The following is a 20,762-nucleotide window of genomic DNA, read 5'->3' on the forward strand; positions in this document are numbered from 1 at the left end:
ACCTTTGAAGTAAACATTTTCATACTCGATATTTACATCACCCCTTCTTTACCATCTCCCACGACATCTTTTATCTTTTTCTTTTTAAATCTATCAGATCGTTTACTCTTCTCCAATCAAAACAAAACCAAGCATAATAATTATTGCTCACAAATTCCATTTCCACACCAGTTTGTGCAGTAACAACAGTTAGACCATGGACAACATTTCTGCATTTTAATTCACATTTATTTCAATATTCTCATCATATACCTATCATATTATTTGAATAACATATACCTCTACGAACCCAGTCAGCCTCCAATTAATCTCTACACTCATCCTGAGTTGTGTGTTTCTCTTCATAATCTTCCATTATTACATTCTTATTGGGTTGCATTCAAACAAGCATTTTTCACCTCACAATCACGTTTTTCAAAAACGTTTTTGTCCAGAACATGGTTGCGTTTACAGGGTTCCCACAGAAATTTGAAAACAGAATTCCATGACTAAATTGCTGCTTTCCACGACTTCCTATGACGTCCCGTCAGCTATGTAGAATTAGGGATGTCACAAAATTGGGAAAAAATGGAAATCATGAACACCAATTATAATAGAGTATGAGAGTTACGAGAGACAAAAAAATGGAAAGCTGCCATAGCCAAGAGGTAAATGCAATGCCTTGACTTTTCCATGACTTTTCGCAAATTTTTCAAATTCCCCGACTTTCCATGACCACAAATTTTTCCAGGATTTTCCATGACTGTGGGAACCCTGCGTTTACGTGATATGTTGACAGTTACATCTGCCATCTTTTAGACTTCAAAATAAGAAACATTGAAAAAGGTTTCTTTGGTACTGTAAAGTGTATAAACATGAAACTGCAGCATGGTTGCCTCAAAAATTACTTAAGCACGTTCATGGTTCGGACCTTGTGATCTTGTTGCCAGTTTTCCATTCAGACCCGCACTGCATACACTACCAATTGACATACATATAGTGTAGAAGAAGTACTTCTTGGGTCAAACACCACAATATGGCTTGCAGTGCCATGTCTTTCAATGAGGAAGAATCGGCATTGCTGTAAAACCGTTTGAACACTGCCGGTATTGTGCAGCGATCACGTTTTAGCGATTTTAATTCGTACATGAGCTCCCAGTTGACCTACGTGTACATGTACATGTACAATTATTCTTCCTACACATGTAGGTCAAACTTCACAGTATCGTACATGCATGCAGTACTATATCTAACGAGGAAGAGACAGCATTGCCGTAAAACTGCTTGAATGCTCTCTTGCAGTAATCATGTTCTGATTTGCGATTCTGGATTAAGAAACTTGCTTGAACGAACCTTAGAGAGAGGAAAGCAATAATGGACAAGCCATCGAAATTACCGATACAATACGTCTTCCCGTAGACATGATAAATAGATAAGGGGCTTGTTGGAGAAAACTTGACATTAACGCTTACTCTGTTGTAGGAATCGCTACCTGTCATTTCAGGTCACCTCAGGCAAGCTTTCACGTCAAGTGCAGATTTCGTCGAAACAAATAAAAGTGAATACATGAATGTTGCATAAAGTCTGATCATGTTTGCACTTAACAATAGGAAGCCCAAACTGCGATGCTTGTCACATTTCAAATAAAACATACCAAGCTCATATATTCATGTCATAACTCCTCCCCTTTCTCCGTGCAATAAATCTTACCTACCAATAATATTCACTAAACTGTAAAAGAGAACTCTGCATAAAACTTTGCACTTTGGGCATAGAATCAAATGTCAACCCTCATATTTAGCTTTGATCTTGTGATATTCAAATCCCCTTTTACAATTGAAAATCCAATTTCAGCTTTCATCACTTCAAACCATCACTTATTAAAGTTTTTAATTCAAGTCATACTTTAAATTCTTCAAATTATCATTGATACATTACTTTTCTAAATTCAACCAACTTATCAACTTTTTTGGAATGAAAGCAGATGATCAAATAGAATGAATAATGAACATTTATTATGAAGCACCCCTCAGACCTGAAGAAATTTCCAAGCATATTTATTTTCATGGCATCTCTTCATTTCCCTTGCAATTTCCTCGGCGTCACATGATTTAAAAAAACCCGCTTGCATGGGCTCAATTTATTTTTGTCTTCATAATGATGTGATAATAATATCTCTTTATGAAATATACAAAAACATGGCATAAACAGTTTTACCACAATTCATTCATAGTATAGCCTATCAAAACATGAATAAGATGTAATCACAAATCATTCATTATACGACCTATTAAAACATCCATGAACATTTTCAGGGATGAATATCCAGGCAAGTACATAATCATCACATCAATAGTTACTCATAGAATATGAACATCTACCGACAAACATTGACAGTAATTATTCGGAAGAGCTACAATTCGTGAAAGTTGCCATCGCTATGAATAGTACAGTACACTGTACGTGGAAGGGAATGGGTCCGGTAGTTTGTTATCAATGACACCTGCTAGAATGCTACCACAAATACGCCCTGAGCCAATCAACAGTTCCCATTTCAGTAGCTTGTAACAGTGTTTGTAACTTGCTGTTGATTCAAATTTTCTGTGAAACAGGGTTCTAAGGGCCTATTCATATCCCTTGCAGAAATATTAGCCCAGTTCCATGCACACTCAATCAACGGCAAGATACAAGCTGCAACGGTACATGAGATGTAAGCTACTGAAATGGAGTGATTTGATTGGTCGAGAGCAATTTTGTCACAGAATCCTTGCATTTGTGATTGCGATAGCGGAAATTAGAGCACTATTTTAACCCTAGAATCACACTGATCGATGAATCAACGATTCATGTATCGGGTTATTGTAAATGGACATTCCCCTGGCCTCCATAAAACCACTTGTATTTAAAATGTACGCCACTTCCCCCTACATGTATTTCTTCAAATAAGTCTAAATTACCATAATTTTATTAGCGCACATGATTTTATAAATCTTGGTTTCATTGGCATCATTACAATAATACATTCACCCGCGTCCCGTAACACAAAGATTAGCGATTGATCGTACGCATAATTTTTACGATTGATTGTACATTGTAGTCTATGGAATCAATCGTAGAAAAATGTTCTACGATCATTGCTAAGTTTTGTGTTACGGGCCCCAGGAGCGTAAAGTGTTCTGTCAATTTCATTTCACTTGTACAATGCACTGAAAATGCTAGCATTAATAACGTTGACAATGTTTACTGGAAATCTAAGTATGATATTTAATCAGACTTCAATCTTTGTGAAACACCACCATAAAAATTGGCTCAGTTCATTCCATGGACAGCAATCTTTTGTATTAAATGGACCTTTACACCTTGAACATAAGTCGTGGAAACGATCTCAAAATGAATTCGAACAGAATCCAATACAATGACCAACCAAGTGTTTGTACATGTATGTATAAATAAAAAATATGTGCCAAGGGATTCTGGGGAAAAAAATGTGTTATTGCTGAGAAATGAGCATAATTAGCATGGTATTCAAGTCAGATGGCGAGTCTTTTTATTTCGATAAGCAAATATGGGACAGCATATTTTTGTCTTATCTGTGTTACTATTAGCGATTGTCGGTGTGATTGTTCTTCAGCTTAGATTTCATGATTTCACCGAATTCCGTTAGGTATATAAACCTGGGTCCCGTAACACAAAGTTAAGCGATTAATCGCTAAATGAAATGGCCTATCAGGATCGCCGTTGCATGCGCAATTTGATCAGTAGACTGACTAGGAACCAATCAGAATCCGTCTTTCAAATCAGCGAATAATCGCTAAACTTTGTGTTACGGAGCCCAGATCTGGATCTACCATGGCAACAATTGACCTTGACTGTACAGTTCAGTCTTTCCCATGAACTCTGTGTTTACTGTGACTAAATTCCTTTACGGTTTACCATGAATACTCTTCCTAAATAACAAGAAAAGAATTTGAAAACTAACAATAACTGTTTCTTTACCTTCCCCACAATCCCTTTAATGTCCAAATCTAAAAGATCACATTCTCTTACAATTGCACAAAGAATATGTTCACTTGTTTGAAGGCTGATGACGATGTTTAAAAGACTGATTACCTATTCAGCACAAATAAAATGTGAGTACAACATAAAGATGTTACACGAGTGAATAAATCTCTGATTTATCTTTACATAATTTGAAGTATGATGTGAGTAAAAATGATATACAGACTGAAAAATATAAAGAAGAGCTAATAATAATATATTCAGTACAAATAAACGGTTTTGCAGTGAACCTGGGTGGCGTTTCGTGAAGCTGTTCACTAGTTACTCACAACTTTACACACCAACGCAATGCTCTTGGTGCCAAATCAGAAACACCTCATGCAATGACATCATAAGCAGCTGAGAAACCTATCACGATGCCATGTAAGGGGACAAATGATGACCCTGCCAAGGTACCCTTTATGTGTGATCGCTCAAGTTTGAACTTGATTGAGTAAGACATGATAGTGTGTGAGTGGGTATCCTCTAGCAACCTTGTTTGTCCTCTGAGTGAGGGCGTGCTTCGGTCTCTAAGGCCATGTGATGTCACATGTGTACAGTCTATTCTCAATCAATATGATTCCTATAAAATTATGTTGAAATCAAAATCTTAGTAGATTAATTTTTTGGGGGAGTATATGAGTATCAGAATACAATGTTTTTTATTTGTCAAAAAATTAGGTATACGTGTAATTCACTCCACTGCTTTTAAACAGGCAAAAGTTGAAACATTTGATTTAGCACAAAAACAGGTTATCAGTCATGCGTAACTTGTAAACAGCTGTGCGAATATATCAACAGGCAGGCCAGTTTCATGGAAAACCTATGACGGTTCAATGACAACCCATAGAAACATATGCTATAGAATTAATATAATTCTAAAAAATGTAAGCAAACTTTACACGAAAACAGTCTCACAAAACAAGCTGCAAAAGATAATACTTCTAACAAAAAAGGATTTCAAGTTCCAGAATATTTCGGGCCATTCCATCAAATAATCCAACCTTTTTTCATTACGTCTGACCCCTATTTTTCTCCATGCTCCCTTGTCTTCATGAACTGCCCAAGCCTTGATAATTTGAGACTCAAGAGCATTATCTTTCATGTGAGCTGGAAAATAGAGGTCGGAAATGCAGATACAATGGTTGGATGAACATACATATACCTAGAGGCCTCCACGTACGTTTCAACTGGTCCACAATTCGATTTGGAACAAATCGCATTTTACTTAGTTTCTGAAAATGTGAATGAAAATTGTTTGTATTTGAGGTCCAAATCAACTGTAAGAACACTAATATAATGATTTTGGATGATTGAGAGCCTTTATTTTAGAGTAAAGGTGATATTGGTTTCAATTGCTATAATGTCATTATGACTAGATATTCAGTTCGCTCCTATTCTAATTTTGATGGTAGTATAGTCACAGATTTGAATATAAGTGCCCATACAATGATTTTGAACTTTATACAGTAAGATGGGCCATATTTCAATATTCACATGAAATTTTACGTTTTATTCTAAATTCGGGTCACGACCAATAGTAAGGTTTGCGTTGGCCTTAACCCTAAAATGGCCGGGGGGGGTTGAATCAACCCCCCCCCTCAACATTTTTTGGGATCATTCCGCCGCGCGAAATTTTTTAACCGCGCCACTCGCAGAGTTTATACCTTTAAGTCTCGCGCATCTTTTGAGACCAAATTTACAACGCCCGGGTACGCGGTTCCGAAATTACGCAACATTTTGTAAGTGCATGTCAGACCAAAAATTGTTCCAAAACGTGATTTTGTGTACAAAGTCAATGCAAATTAAGTTTTCTCATCTTATTCATAAAGATAAGATTATTTTTACTTTAAACAGCTGAAAGCAATTGATTTTAGTATAATAATGCTTCAAAAAGGTTGTGCAATAAATCTGGTGAAAAAAACAAAGAAAAACAAAAGGTTGAAAAACAAAGAAATACATAAGAAATTCATAAAACAATAAAATACATAAGAACTTGATTTCCGAACCGAAGTTTTTTTCAATTGCCATTGTTAAAAATGCTACAAAGAATATTTTTACCAAAAATTAGCATTCTAGGAGCTTTATTTAGTGAATTAGAGCAAAAAGTATGATTTATGCATAAATTAGCATAATTAATTAATATTAAATAAAATCTCGTTATTTTGGAAATTTTTACCATACAGCCTTGTAGATTACATCGCACACTAACAGCATGCAAATTTTTGCGGCGCTCGTGCGATCGGCGGCCGAGATCTCAGGGGGGGGTTGAATCAACCCCCCCCCCCGGCCACAGAACAGCCAAAAAAGCCCGGCCTAGTTAGGGTTAAAGGAACTATCATATGAAAATTTGATTGATATATATATATATAAATATTCTTTCTCTGTACATGTTTACAATAAAATCTTTCCATTCAACTCCTGTTATACATCAACTGACAACTGAAATTCAATTGGCCAAATAAACATATACAACTTATAAAACTTAGCTTGACTGCTTTCAAACGGAATGCATTGATACTTACTGTGACACGTCAGAAAATACTTGCAACAAAAAGAATGATCTTGTGAAACAGTGAAATAAATGAATCAGAATGTTGAAAGTGATCACAATAAGATATAATCATAATCAAATAATATAGAACTGAAACAAACAAGGACAAATATGCATCAGATACCAGCTTATCGAACGTTTTGACCTATCAAGATTCCAAAGGAAATGTGGGTTTAAATAAGGGTACATAATCACGAGGCTCGTCAATATATACCTTGGGTATTGTCAAACATGTACAACCGTAATATCACTTTAACCGTGATATCATCAAGTAATAACTATTGCATACATCACAACCATGACTGTTCCATTATCTTTAGAGGGGTGACTTACCTGTGTATTACAAAAAGAATCCAGCCATCACTGCTCTGGGACACCCCTCTTCAAATGGTACAGTCTCAGAATCCCTCTCAAATCAGAGGTACAAGTACAAATTACAACATACATGTAGGTACATAAATAAATGCTATCAAGCAATATTTAGCCAGCTCCCACAATAACTATTTCATTTCAAGAGTTCATTTGACCTTTGACACAATGTCAAAGGTCATGTAACAATCCATTTTCAGATCAGAGGATTTTGGCATAGATACATGTACCATCCATGCATATTCCATCCACTCAGACCCCCCTTTGCTTCAAATGGAACGGACCACAATTACGAGTGGGATGCTTGACGCGGATCATTCCATTCTCCTGACAAGGGGTTAGCTGTCATTCTCTGAGGGAGGTTTACGAGTTTTAATCCCATGCCTAATATTAGAAACACTCAATCAGACTCTCATTGTAGTAAATCTTGGAGTTCCTGAGAGGGTGATAGTTGAGGGCTGGAAGCAGAGGCTGGGACCCGGGAGGGGGCTAGGGAGGGGTAAGACCGACTGGGTGATGCAGCATCGATACCGTTCTGATGGTTGCCCAGCTTGCCCTTGGGGGTCGGGGTGTGCTGGGGGGACGGGGTGGCGTTCTTCACACTCCTGGCTTTCTGAGTTTGGGTTCTCTTGAGGAGAGGATTGTCATAGATCCAACATTCACCGTCTTCGTGGAATAACTACAGATTGGAAGAAAGGTGGAAAAGAAGGCAAGTGTTAAAAAGGAAAACTGCATGAATGTTTTCAAAACTGTTTATTTCCAGATAGATTACATACATAGGAGAAAAAAAAAACAAGCTTAAAAGTTCTGTTATTCCTTTTTCATAACTTTAATGGCTTAATGCAAATATACTACAAGGGGAAGATCGGACAGTACATAAAGCACGCAATGAAACGCTTGGGAAGAGCTCCCAACAGCGTTGAGTAACCACCTTTTTTTACCTTTGCGTTGTCGATCTTCTTCCTGTAGTGTCTTTGGTTAATAGGACACACACACATATCAAATTGGTGGTATCATTAGCTATTAGTAATAGCTATCAATGCAGTTAAGAAAAGAATCTTTGGGGGAGAAGTGCAGACATTCAAAAACACTTTAGCTGTCACAAGTAACCCAGTCCTTGGCATTCCTCCCCTAAATTGTGCTAGAGTCTGTCACTTGCAGATCTGGGGCCCATTTCATAAAGGATTTGCAACTGTTGTAACTTTGCCATTATGGCAACTACCATGGTAACCTTGATTTTGATTGGCTGCTGAGCCCTGTTGCCATGGTAGTTGCCATAATGGCAAAGTTACAACAGTTGCAAGTCCTTTATGAAACGGGCCCCTGATCATCTTATATTGTGTCATAAATAATAAACAAAATTCCCATCAATCCTCTGAAGCCGAGAATTCAGCCAACATTCAATATTTGATTGCTGTTTACCATTGATTTTTCCTTCAAAACTATGCCTTTGTAGCTAAACATAATATATTTTCTGTTTGTTTAGAATAGGGGGAAACATTTTAATCAGAACCTTTGAAGCTTTAGACTTTCAAACATGAGATGAATGCTCTACCAACCACTGAGCCGGCATGACCAACTAAAACAGAACAAACATAGTTCCCAGAAACAAAACAAAACAAAACAAATAACATCATTTATCCTCTCACTAGAGCCGTACAAACCTTCGTTTCCCATTTTGTTCCTTCTGCTAATCTCTCCTTGGCCTCTCTTCTTTGTCTTTCTTCCAGGAAATGTTTGGCGTCGGTGGCTGCTTCGATTTCTTGTGTCTTGAGATTTACCGTAACATCCTTCCACAACCTTAAAAAAGAATAAGAAAAAATAAATTAGACTATCCGGGATGGCCTGTGTCTACAAATGAAATTATATGGATGAAGGAGCACAACAAGGAAGAGCAAAGTGTTATATTTATATAAGTAGAATTGTAAGAGCAATGACATTAATGTATTAGTTATTTCCTCTTTAAGGATATTCATAGCATAGGATGATTAAGAATATTCCAGAATGTCTCTGTTGAGCTTTATTAGGCACTATATTTAATGCGATTGAGTAATTTTTGTTATTTCTGGAATGTTCAAAGATACACAATAGAGATTGCTACACAATAGACTCCTAGTGGCAGTGAAAAGGACAATAGGATTAGCTATGTTGTTTACATTGTTAATTTCACTGAGGTCATTCAAGGGTCTTCTAGAACTGAACGGATCTAGAAAGAAGGAGAATGTTCTTTTTAAAGACAATACTAGAAGCTTTCAGAATAGTGGAAATTTATCTATATATAAGCTGGCAGTTTCTTCATCATGTCAGATCATAACTAAGAGTTTCACACCAGACTTTATGTCAGAGCATAATTTATTTCCAACTGGAATACAACATTTATCTTCTGTGGAATTATTTGCACGCCATCAACGAACTGTTTGCAGTTACTTTGAGAGAGGAATTCTCAGTTCTCATCGAGATTATCAACCTGTTCTAATGAACGTTTTCAACCCATGGATTGCTGAAATTGACTGTTAATCATCATCACCATCGTCTTCACGGACATTTCAACTCGTTACAGTGACTCTTGTTATTCATCGTGCTTCAACATCTGTTTCATCATCGCCATCATTGTGAACTTTAATTTAAGGAATCTTCGCCACCCAACTTGGATTTTATCTGGATCTAATACAGGACCATCATAACTTTGGATTGCACATGTAACTCTCCAAGACATGCATGTAAGATGTTTGGTTTTATTTTGTTTAGTGTATGATTGATCTATCCCTGTAATAAAAAGAAAAGGAAATCAAATTTAAAACTAATTTTTTGTTGTTATTTGTTGCAGTATCGTAACAAATGATAGAATGAGATGTTGTTTGAAGGTTTGCTGAAGACGGACAGTCAACCTGCCCGAAACGTCGAGTCTCTCTACTACTCATCATCTCTACTCGCCGACTCAAGCCAGCATCTCCTCACTAGCTCTACTACTCAAGCTGTTCTCAACTCATCAATCTTTCCTGGTTTACAGTCCTTTTCAGGACTACTTTCAAGAAAGAAAACTCTACTCTCAAATCTCCACTTTCTCGCCTATCCATTTCTTCTCTTCTCCTATCCACTGTTTCTACAACACTTCACATGGTGTACCGTAAACCACATCAGCAAATGATAGAATGTATAGAAAAGAAAGACATGTCTTACTTTCTTGATTCATACGGGTCTTGATCATCCACTGGTCGTACTCTCTTCCTATTCACCTTCATTTCTTTCGTATCAACAAACACAATAGGTTCCTGAAATGATAATTATAAAACATATGTTCCAGAATGGTAGAAATGATCACAAAACAAATTCTAGCAGACTCCAAAATGATCATCAAGCATTTGCTTGTATGAATAAAACATATTACATATCTCAAAATTCTGGAGGGAAATAATCAATCACTCACTTATTACATGTAGCTTCAAAAAAATAAATCTGTATTTATTAGATGGGTATTTTTTGTCAAGGTATATTTCACATTTTACTTAATTAAACTATGTATAAATATTTATGGCTATCTTCATCAATAGATCTTGAAAAAGATGCCTGAAAATATATCAATTTCATTGGTGGAAGTAATATTTGAGATTTGTATGCATAGTGCATAAAGCAGTCTTTATTTTTATCATTATCATCATCAACATCATCATCGTCATCATCATCATTATCATCCTCATCTCCATCATCATCACCATCACCATCATCATCATCACCATCATCATCACCATCACCATCGTCATCACCATCATCATCACCATCACCGTCATCATCATCATCATCATCATCATCATCATCATCATCATCATCATCATCATCATCATCAAGATTTCCATGTATTTACCCCTGATGGTCCTTTGGTAGTCATGACACCATTCCACTCCCCTTCTACTGTGACAAAAGGCTTGTAATCTGATACATGTCTGTAGAATGGAAAAGAACACAAAATGGTACCAATCTTACAATCCAGCTACAGACTGACTAAATACAGGAAATTATATATATTGAATAACTCCAATGAACAAGATAATATCATAATCAGCAATCTAGTCTTTTATACATGTCAAAATATTGTACATCGAGGAATGCAATTGTTGGACTAAAAACAACATTACTTCTTCCATCAGGAAAACTGGGAAGTTCACCCTGAAAAAAAGTTTAATGTAACAATTACAGAAAAAATAATCAAAAATATTGGTGAAGGTTTGAGGAAAATCCATTAAAAATTTAGAAAGTTATTAGAATTTTAAGTTTTGGATTTGTGATGTCGTAAACGAACAGCTGCCCCATATGTTATGTAATATAAAGTTCATATATTTCAATTTTTTAATAGTTCATGAATATTGTGGTTTTCTTTTTTGGAACCAGTGTGAAATGATTTGTCTATTGATATACTGAAGGTACAGTAAAAACATTTTCAATTTTCTGCAAAAATGGCATTTCACTGAGTTTTTTTACAATACGATGTGCAGAAAAGCTGCTCGCTTATGACGTCACAAATCAAATAATTAAAATTCTAATACATGTAACTTTTTTATGCTTTGATGGATTTTTCTAAAACCGTTGGCAATATTTTTCTGCTATTTTTACAATAAACTTTTTGTCAGGGTGAATTTCCCCTTTAAAAGGAGAACGGATAAAAAAGTATTGATGAAGTCATCTGACTCTAGACATGCTTCAAATTTACTATCATGACTTATTTCTATTCTTTTGGTCCACAAAAACACAGAACCTTATCAACTACGCCAATGGATTTCTATTCCTTTAAAACACCATTTTCAAGTGGACTTACTTTATTTCTGCAACAACCCGGTGCTTCTTGCCACCGTAGAAGGGCTTGGTCTGGAACGAGACCAGTGCTGAGTAGCCAGTCTTGGCACAGTTGATGGTACACTTGCCCCCGAGCTCAAACCATGGTATCGTAAGGATAGATCGACCGTAGCCATTAGGGAACGTCATGATGTATTCCTCTTCGTGCTTCAGGTCGGAGCAACACGCTGAAAATTGAAAATATTAACATATATTTAATTCCATGAAAACCAATGTTATGATGTATTCCTCCTCGTGCTTCAAGTTGGAGCAACACGCTGAAAATATGAACACATATTTAATTCCATGAAAGCCAATGTTATCTTTGTGTAAATTGCCATAGTCCTTGATAAATCTTTTTTTTTTCACTACTCCTACATTTGCTAGTTGTGGTTATAGTATTCTTCTTAAACATACTTTTCATATTGATTTTTTTCTCTTCAGAATGTGCAGTTATTGGATTTATTCTGTATGTATTTATTGTATAATTTCAGTATAATTGTATAATTTTCATGCTACATTTGTAGAAATACATGAATTGAAATTGAAAGTGAAATGTACATTCAAAAGATGCATACCTTGACCGACCATCTCCACTCCTATGGACAGACCAAGAAACTTGGACTTGGTCCATATATGACCGTTGATGGACATCTGTTTATCTGGACACTCGGCATAGAAGGCAGAAACTAGGTGAAAAATACAGAAATGAGTGACCAAGTTAATATTTTAGTAAACTAATTATTTCTTTATACACAGTTTGTCTCATACTCGATTGGCATCCCACATGACCCAATCACGTTTCATCTCAGGCCATTTCGTCCATTGATGGACGTCTGTTTATCTGGTCACTCAGCATAGGAAGAAGATATGAGGTGAAAAATAGAGAAATGAGTCTTGACCACGTTAACATGGTAGTGAATCCCTTATTTCATTATATCCTAACTTTGTCTCATACGCGATTGCCATCCCACATGACCCAATCACGTTTCATCTCAGACCATTTGTGACTCGTCATACCGAAATGAGAGACAACTCGGAATTTTTCAAATCCAAGTTTTGTAGTGATTATTGTTCTCCGTTTCTTTACCTTTAATTTGATATATCACTCGACCCTTAAGAGTAAATAATAGTGGAGATATTAGCCTTAGAATGCAAGAAGAATTGGGCTTTTGAAAATAAATATCAAGAGAAAAACGCCTTCGAAGTTTGACTTCCGTTTTGAATCCGCTCCATGAAAAAAATCTATTTTGCCACCGCCGAGCTAACCGAAATGTCCTAGCAACCGCTTGCCAAAGAAGGCGAAACGATTGACCAATGAGGAGGCTGCATTTGGAACAATAGTGAACTTGCAGGTCACGCGCGACTGCAAGACGAAACAAAGTTAATGTTCTGGTTCGATATGTCAATCCACTGATCTTCTATACAGATCAGTGTAATAGCTCCATAGTTATACTGGGGTTTTATAATTATATTCGTGAAAGAAATAATTGTCATGATCTCCCTTTTTAATGAAATAAAAGGCAGGGAGAAAAGGTCGGACCTAAAACCAGTGAGGAGGGAGTATACCAATGATTTTCATTGTATCATCGTCTTGTTTATTAAATAATAATAACAATTTCATATACCGCAAATTGCCTCTATGCGGTTGTTTGAATGTCGATCGCGTTTACTCTCACATGTAATCTATCAAGCGAGTCATCATGACCTAAACTTTAACCGCATGTTCTAATAAAAAGAACTATCCGTTGTAAAATGGTAAGATAAGCCTTCAAAATATTTCAATTTGAACCTTATCTTTATACGAAAGGCTTGTGTGATCATGTTTTATGAATGCTTATGTTATATTGAGGCAGTGAGAACAAAAAACGTGAATAATTTGCTCAATATCGTCTATTATCGATCTTTTTTTTTGGGGGGGGGGGGTATAATTATTTACAGCATTGAAATGATTCAAAATTAGTATGAAAAAAAAGCAAAGATATATTAATGAAAAAAAAGTTATAGTGATTCTAAAACTGATTCCGGAAAAAAAAAACCTGGCATAAACGTCTTAACTCTACAACAAAAAGAGCGAGGAGGCTATACATAAAAAGTCTGGGGTTCGATCCCCGGCCGCGGCACCTATGCCTGTGAGCAAGGCATTTAATGTGCAATGCTATTTTATCCTGCTTTCAAATAAATGGAAATTCTATAGGCATTATTGGTAGCTTGGTGTGCACTTGTTTAAAAAATATATATATATTCTAACGCAGTAATACAGATAAAGAATCAGAAGATTGTTGCAAATGCCTTGTGCAACAATGATGTCTTTGTAAGATTGAATGATTAAAGAAAGAACAATAAAAGCTGTTCGATATTTTTTCGCATGTGTTCACTCTCAAACATATAAAGAGGATTTAAAGAAATAAGACGAAGAATGGAGGAAAAATACGGTGGGCGTGGGCAGGAAAGAGAAAGAAGAAAGAACGGCTGTGAAAAAAAATAGAAGATCGAATGGGGAGAAGAACGAATAATACAGAACAACAAAAGAAGTAAGAGGAAAAAGGATGAGGAATAAGACGGTGGGGTGAGCAAGAGAGGGGAATAAGAAGGAAAAAAGGGGGAAGAAATGAGGTTAAAAAATATTGAGAGCAGATCGACGGGGGAGAAGAAAAAGAAATGGAGGGGGGAGAGGAATAAGATGGTGGGAATGGGCAGGGGAGAGGAAGAAGGAAAACATAATTATATAAAGAGGAACGAAAGAAAAAAAGAGGAATAAGGCGGTGGGTGAGGGAGGGAGAAAACAAAGAAGGAAAAAAGAAAGAAAACCGGCAAAAAGAGAGAAGATCGAAGGGTGAGAAGAACGAAAAACAGAATTATGTAAATAGAAACGAAAACATGAAGAAAAGGGGAAAAATTGAAAACAAAAAGTGGAGGGTGAAAAAAAAGGCAAGAGAGAAGAAGGAAAGGAGGGGGAAGAATCGGCAGAGAAAAAAAAAAGATCGAAAGGGAAGAAAGAAAAACAGATTAAGAGGGACGAAAGAATTAAAGAAGAGAAAGGGGATGAGATAGAATAGGGGAGGGGGTTAGAGAGAGGAGACCGAATGACCTGAATAAGAAGAGCGAACGAAAAGGGGCCGAGAGGAAGAAAGGAAGAAATAAAACACAAGAAAGACGAAAGAAGTAGGTAAGAGAATAAGAGAGAGGGAAAGAGAGAATAGATCTGGACACAGTCGAATGGAACAACATGACAATGACTTTTATGAAATGTTTATTTCAATATGTGTATTTTAAATGACTGATATTTTCAATCAATGTCTTTATCCAAAAAAATGCACTAAACCTTCTCCATGGTCGTTTCGGCCATTTTTCATTGGTCGACGTTAGCTGTCTCAGACTTTCTGTTTGTACAGTTATTTCTTTCGCTTTCTCTATCGTTCATTCAAACATGATAAAAATTGAGGGCAACAATGTCTTGATTATAAATAATTGGAAATAATGAAGCCCACCAAGCTTTCTACATAAATTTTGTTTCTTTTGTTAAAGATACTGCAGATCAATTAACTCACATTCACGAACAAACAATATTTTTAAGGATTGTAAACCCTTTCTTTTGAAAATGTTCTCTCTTGAAAACATCCCGATCACTTGCAAATGATGGAGATAATCTTCAACATGTCCATGTTATGTTTAATGAAATTAATCCTCGCAAACAAACCGTGTTCTGAATACTTTGCGTCTCTGCATGACTTTTATTTCGCGATTATAGCCAGGTTAATACTCTAAATCCGGTATCAATCTATCGCTAATACCCCCGCCTGGTACTATTATCACCAAAAAATAACCCTTTAGAAGTTGTATCCCGTTTGTTAACTATTGTCAAGAAGCCCCCCTTTTGAATTTCAGAATACGTATTGAAATCGATGCTTTTGATCTTTCTTTTGAAGCTGAATCATTGAACCGATCGATCGATCGAGCGAGCGGCCGCCGCCAGCTGTACACGACTTTAAATGAATAGCCAATCAACAATGGCATACGTTGCTAGGGGCGGAGCTTAGTATGAAGCGAAATTCGATCAAGTCGAACGTGCCAAGTATCAGAAATTTTCGAATTGACCAAAAAAACACTCGCAGAAAAACTGCTTTTTTATCATATTCCCATCATCAATTTCACTCATCTTTTTCACAGAGTAATTATGAAACATGGAAGAATCAAAAAATCAAAAAATAAAAAATCTTCACAATTTTGACTTTTTTATTTGTGTGTCGAATTCCAAGGAATTTTGATTTGCGACTTGTCTCTCATTTCGGTATGATCGATCACATTTCGTCCATTGATGGACGTCTGTTTATCTGGTCACTCAGCATAGGAAGAAGATATGAGGTGAAAAATAGAGAAATGAGTCTTGACCACGTTAACATGGTAGTGAATCCCTTATTTCATTATATCCTAACTTTGTCTCATACGCGATTGGCATCCCACATGACCCAATCACGTTTCATCTCAGTCGATATCATCCATTGATGGACGTCTGTTTATCTGGACACTCAGCATAGAAAGAAGATATGAGGTGAGAAATACAGAAATGCGTGACCATGTTAGTGAATCCCTTATTTCATTATATCCAAACTTGGTCTCATACTCGATTGGTATCCTATATGACCCAAACACATTTCATCTCAGACCACATCGTCCATTGATGGACATCTGTTTATCTGGACACTCGGCATAGAAGGAAGATACAAGTTGAAAGAACAGAAGAGGGGCCAAGTCAACATTGTCGTGTTACAATTTCTCAATGGTTCTCTGTGATGGCTCACAAGTAGACACAGAGGTAATGAAAAGAGAGGAATGGGTCATACATGTATATTACTCAGATCTGCCAACCTCTGGGAATGAAAAATTGTATTCTGTGATACAAAAAAAGTATTTTTCCCCAAAAAACTGTATTTCATAATAAAAATGCGTGGCACGTGCGTTCATCGCAGCGCTCAAGCTGCATGCAAGCTAAAATGCGCACTGCTCTTGCAGATGAAAAAAAACAACATTGAAACATGTGTATATCTCACCCTGGTATTAACAAAATGATTGAAAAAAAAAAAAAAGTTACCTGAAATTACATTGATCCAATAACCATATTTGTGTAAGTCTTATGAAATAGAAACATATAGAGATGATTTTTCTCAATAAATTACAATTTGAAAAAAAAAAAAAAAAAAAAAATATATTTTTTCTAAAAAATCATATTTTTTAAAGAAAAAACATACATGTACTGTCGTATTTTGATTGCCAAAACGTACTAAATACGCCAAAAACGTACTGGTTGGCAGCTCTGATTACTCCTATCAGGAAAAATATTGCATCTCGTTCAGGCCATGTTGCCCCCCACCCCTTCCAATCCCTAGAGTATATATATCTTCAACATATATCGTAGATATATCCTAGGGTGATACGATAAATGCTCCTGCGACATTTGCTCTGGTCTCAATATCTCAATGGACATAGGGTCAGAGATAGGATCGTAATATAGCTTTTTAGTTCAGTATAATGTAAAGATAAGGATTAGGGTTCATTCAGCTTTGGAGCTTAGGTTTTAGGTTTGACTTAAAGGGTTGCTCCAGGCTGAAGATATTTATATCTAAAATAGAGTAAAATTCAGAGCAAAATCCTGAAAATTTAATCAAAATCAGATAACAAATAACAAAGATACTGAATTTTAAAGTTTATCAATATTTTTGTGAAAACAGTTATATGCACGTCGTCATGAATATTCATTAGGTGGGCTGATGTCACATCCCCACATTCCTTTTTCTTATATCATTACATGAAATCATAATTGTTTCCATTATTTATTACATGTTTAAATGATGTGTCTCCATTATGATGAAATAAGTTGCAGCAATAAATAACTAATGCACGTAATAAGTTGTCAATCCAATTGTTTTAGCTCTTGGTGAAAATTTTTTGAATAAACAAAAGAACAAGTGGGAATATGACATCATCAGCCCACCTAATGAATATCAATGAAGACATGCCTAGAACTGTTTCCCCAGAATAATGCATATCTTTAAAATTCAATAACTTTGTTATTTGTTACCCAATCTTGATCAAATTTTAAGCATTTTGCTCTGTAAATTTTACTCTTTTATTGAAATATGAATATCTTCAACCTGGAGCATCTTTTTAATGTGCAGATTTTTCGTCAGAGAAAATGTCATGTCGAAAATGTCGGAGCAAATGTCATGGAACCATATCCCAGTACCGCCCCTGATCATGACCAAAAGATGGGATGATGGAATACTTACTTGGTGGATGATGGGATACCTGCTCGGCAATGAAGGACACTTGGTCTGATCCTGCCCATGGTATGGGACCGTCCGGCACTTCATTCTAAACCAGGAGAGAAATGATGAAGGGGGGAGTTCTTTGGTTAAAGATAAATACCTGGGGGCCGTTTCATTAAGCTGTTTGTAAGTTAAGAGTGACTTTAAGAATGACTGGTGATCCTTTGTTACGCGCTAAACCATCGCCAATGAACATTTTGGTGTACACCATTTAACACAAGAAAGGATCACCAGTCATTCTTAAAGTCACTCGTAACTTACGAACAGCTTAATGAAACACCCACCAGTTGTGGTAATGATCTCAAAATGAGAAAGAATAGAATCCAATGAAATTACCACCAAAGTGTTTGTACGTATAAATAAAAAATATGTGCCAAATAGCTGTGGAAGAAAATACGTAATTGCTGATAAATGAGCAAAATAAGCACAGAATTCCATCAAATGTCTGGTATTTTTCGAAGCAATATTAATACACTGTCCCACATATGCTTTTCTGTGTTAGTGGTCATCGGAATTATCGATTTTGAGCTAAGATTTCACGCTTTTACAAAGATAAGTTTACATTAATGTACCAGATCTAGATATATGATGATATTTTGATTTAAGAGACTTTCTCATGAAATAAATGTTTGCAGCAACTACTGTCTATTACCTTTAATATTCACTTGGGCTACTTACAGTTGGTCTACTTGCCCTTTGGTCCACACTTCCCTTGGTCTACTTTGTCAGACAATAAATGTTAATAAACTACTCCCCTCTTTTTTCGTTATCAAATAATTATCATTGGAAAAAGTGATAAGACAAACTTTCCCTTTTTAAGGTAATTTGGATAACGTTACTCTTTCTCAGGCTTTGCTTCATAGAGAGAGCTTGAACATTCATATCATAAAGATAGTGATGGCATATGTGCATGTCTGTGGGACTATAGTACTGTTTACTCTTATCCCACATGTAGACTTTCATATCGTAGATCGAGTGTGAAATCAACTTAAAACGATCTTTCAGAATAAAGAAAGGGGATATTCTTCAATATCTTTATAGTTTTCAACTAAATCTAAAAAATTTTTTATCAAAGATGGAATTTTATGGATGTAAAGATGTGAAATGTAAAATTTCAGTTATTTTTGGGGAAGGATAAAAAAAAAAAAATCTTTTAAAAATAAATCAGTTAACTCCAACCGCCTGTCTATTAATAGCACCTAAACATTTTTTTTTAACTAGACATAATAATGAACTAGGCCTAGTTGAAAAGAAAAAAATGATTAATTGTTCCATAAATTGCGCATTTACTTTATGTTTTACATCTAGAATTAATCAAATAAAGAGAGAAATTGACATTTACTTCACAAAAAAAAAGAAAGGATTCTCAGAAAAATAACAGGATGGACGGACTAACAACCCCATAACATATTGCCTCATATGACGCATGAAAGGAAGCCTAATTAAGTTCACAAAGGGATAGGACAGCCCCTACGCAAATAATTTGTAAAGTCCATACACAACATGTAGGGTCAGCTTATCGACCTTCTGCATATGACATCATAATCTCATAGCGCCCTCCCTCAGAGGATATAGAAACAAGCGTAAACAGAGTTGTCAGAGATGCGCCAGCCACAGATCACCACTGCACGCAAGGCAATAGCTTCAGCTTCTAAGATGGCAGTGCAACGACGTATTGATAGCACTCACCTTCACTGAATCGTCTGAGCTGTCTCCTTTGAGGTCCCAGTAGCATTGGAAGGTCTCCCCGAGGATGGGGTTGTAAGGTTTCTTGGCGACGGAGCCCTGCCTGCCAGCATGGAAAGCAGACAGATACCACCTCACAACCTGGACCATCCTCTCCTTAGGGTTATCTATGTCTGAGATACTGGGAGGGATCAAGAAAATATGACAAGATAATAATGGTAATGATGATAATGATGATGATGATGATAATGATGATGATGATAATGATGATGATAATGATGATGATGATGATAATGATGATGATGATAATGATGATGATGATGTTGATAATGATGATGATGATGATAATGATGATGATGATAATAATGATGATGATGATGATAATGATGATGATGATAATGATGATAATGATGATGATGATGATGATGATGATGATGATGATAATGATAATGATTATGATAATGATGATGATGATAATAATAATAATACTAATAATGCAATAGTAAAATTCTTAGTAAACACATTACATATTCTTAACATGGGACTTCATTCCCAATCTATTTTCGACAATTACCACTAGATCATGGGCCTTGGGGACTGGCTGAATGATAGAACCAGCAACATTTAGGGTGGAAATATCATCAGAGTTTCTGTGACAAGATGCAAAAGTTACAAACATTTGCTTGTACATAAGTGTTGCATCACCGCTCAAAAGTAATAGCTACATCCTGATGGGCCTGGTGTTGAAATATAAAGGTATAACTTCTGAAGGTTTCCATGGCAAAGAAGAATAGTGTAGTAGATTTCACGGTACACCATGTATCTTTCTTGGGTAATTGTTGGTCCTCAAAAGGACCACCCAAACTCGACGCTTCAACAAGTGTGTTCTTGTCGTCTTGTCTCCTGAAGACGACAAGAACACACTTGTCGAAACGTCGAGTTTGGGTGGTCCTTTTCAGGACCAACACTTACCCAAAAAAGAT

General features: G+C 36.1%; 1 protein-coding gene across 4 annotated transcripts in view; it reads right to left on the bottom strand.

The window, feature by feature from the left end:
• Nucleotides 1–201: 201 nt before the first annotated feature.
• The window catches only part of LOC129271424 (oxysterol-binding protein-related protein 9-like), a 52,048-nt gene continuing 31,487 nt past the window's right edge, over nucleotides 202–20,762 (bottom strand). For all 4 annotated transcript variants that reach the window (XM_064106492.1, XM_064106489.1, XM_064106490.1 and 1 more), the window contains 8 exons: nucleotides 19,783–19,960; nucleotides 18,055–18,139; nucleotides 12,346–12,456; nucleotides 11,751–11,955; nucleotides 10,803–10,881; nucleotides 10,121–10,212; nucleotides 8,605–8,740; nucleotides 202–7,619 (listed from right to left, as the gene is read on the bottom strand). In XM_064106492.1, coding sequence (XP_063962562.1) covers nucleotides 7,353–7,619; nucleotides 8,605–8,740; nucleotides 10,121–10,212; nucleotides 10,803–10,881; nucleotides 11,751–11,955; nucleotides 12,346–12,456; nucleotides 18,055–18,139; nucleotides 19,783–19,960 — 1,153 coding nt within the window. In that variant the 3' untranslated portion in view covers nucleotides 202–7,352. The remainder of the gene's footprint in view (nucleotides 7,620–8,604; nucleotides 8,741–10,120; nucleotides 10,213–10,802; nucleotides 10,882–11,750; nucleotides 11,956–12,345; nucleotides 12,457–18,054; nucleotides 18,140–19,782; nucleotides 19,961–20,762) is intronic.

The sequence above is a fragment of the Lytechinus pictus genome, chromosome 11 (assembly GCF_037042905.1).
Source record: "Lytechinus pictus isolate F3 Inbred chromosome 11, Lp3.0, whole genome shotgun sequence".
Classification (NCBI taxonomy): domain Eukaryota; kingdom Metazoa; phylum Echinodermata; class Echinoidea; order Temnopleuroida; family Toxopneustidae; genus Lytechinus; species Lytechinus pictus.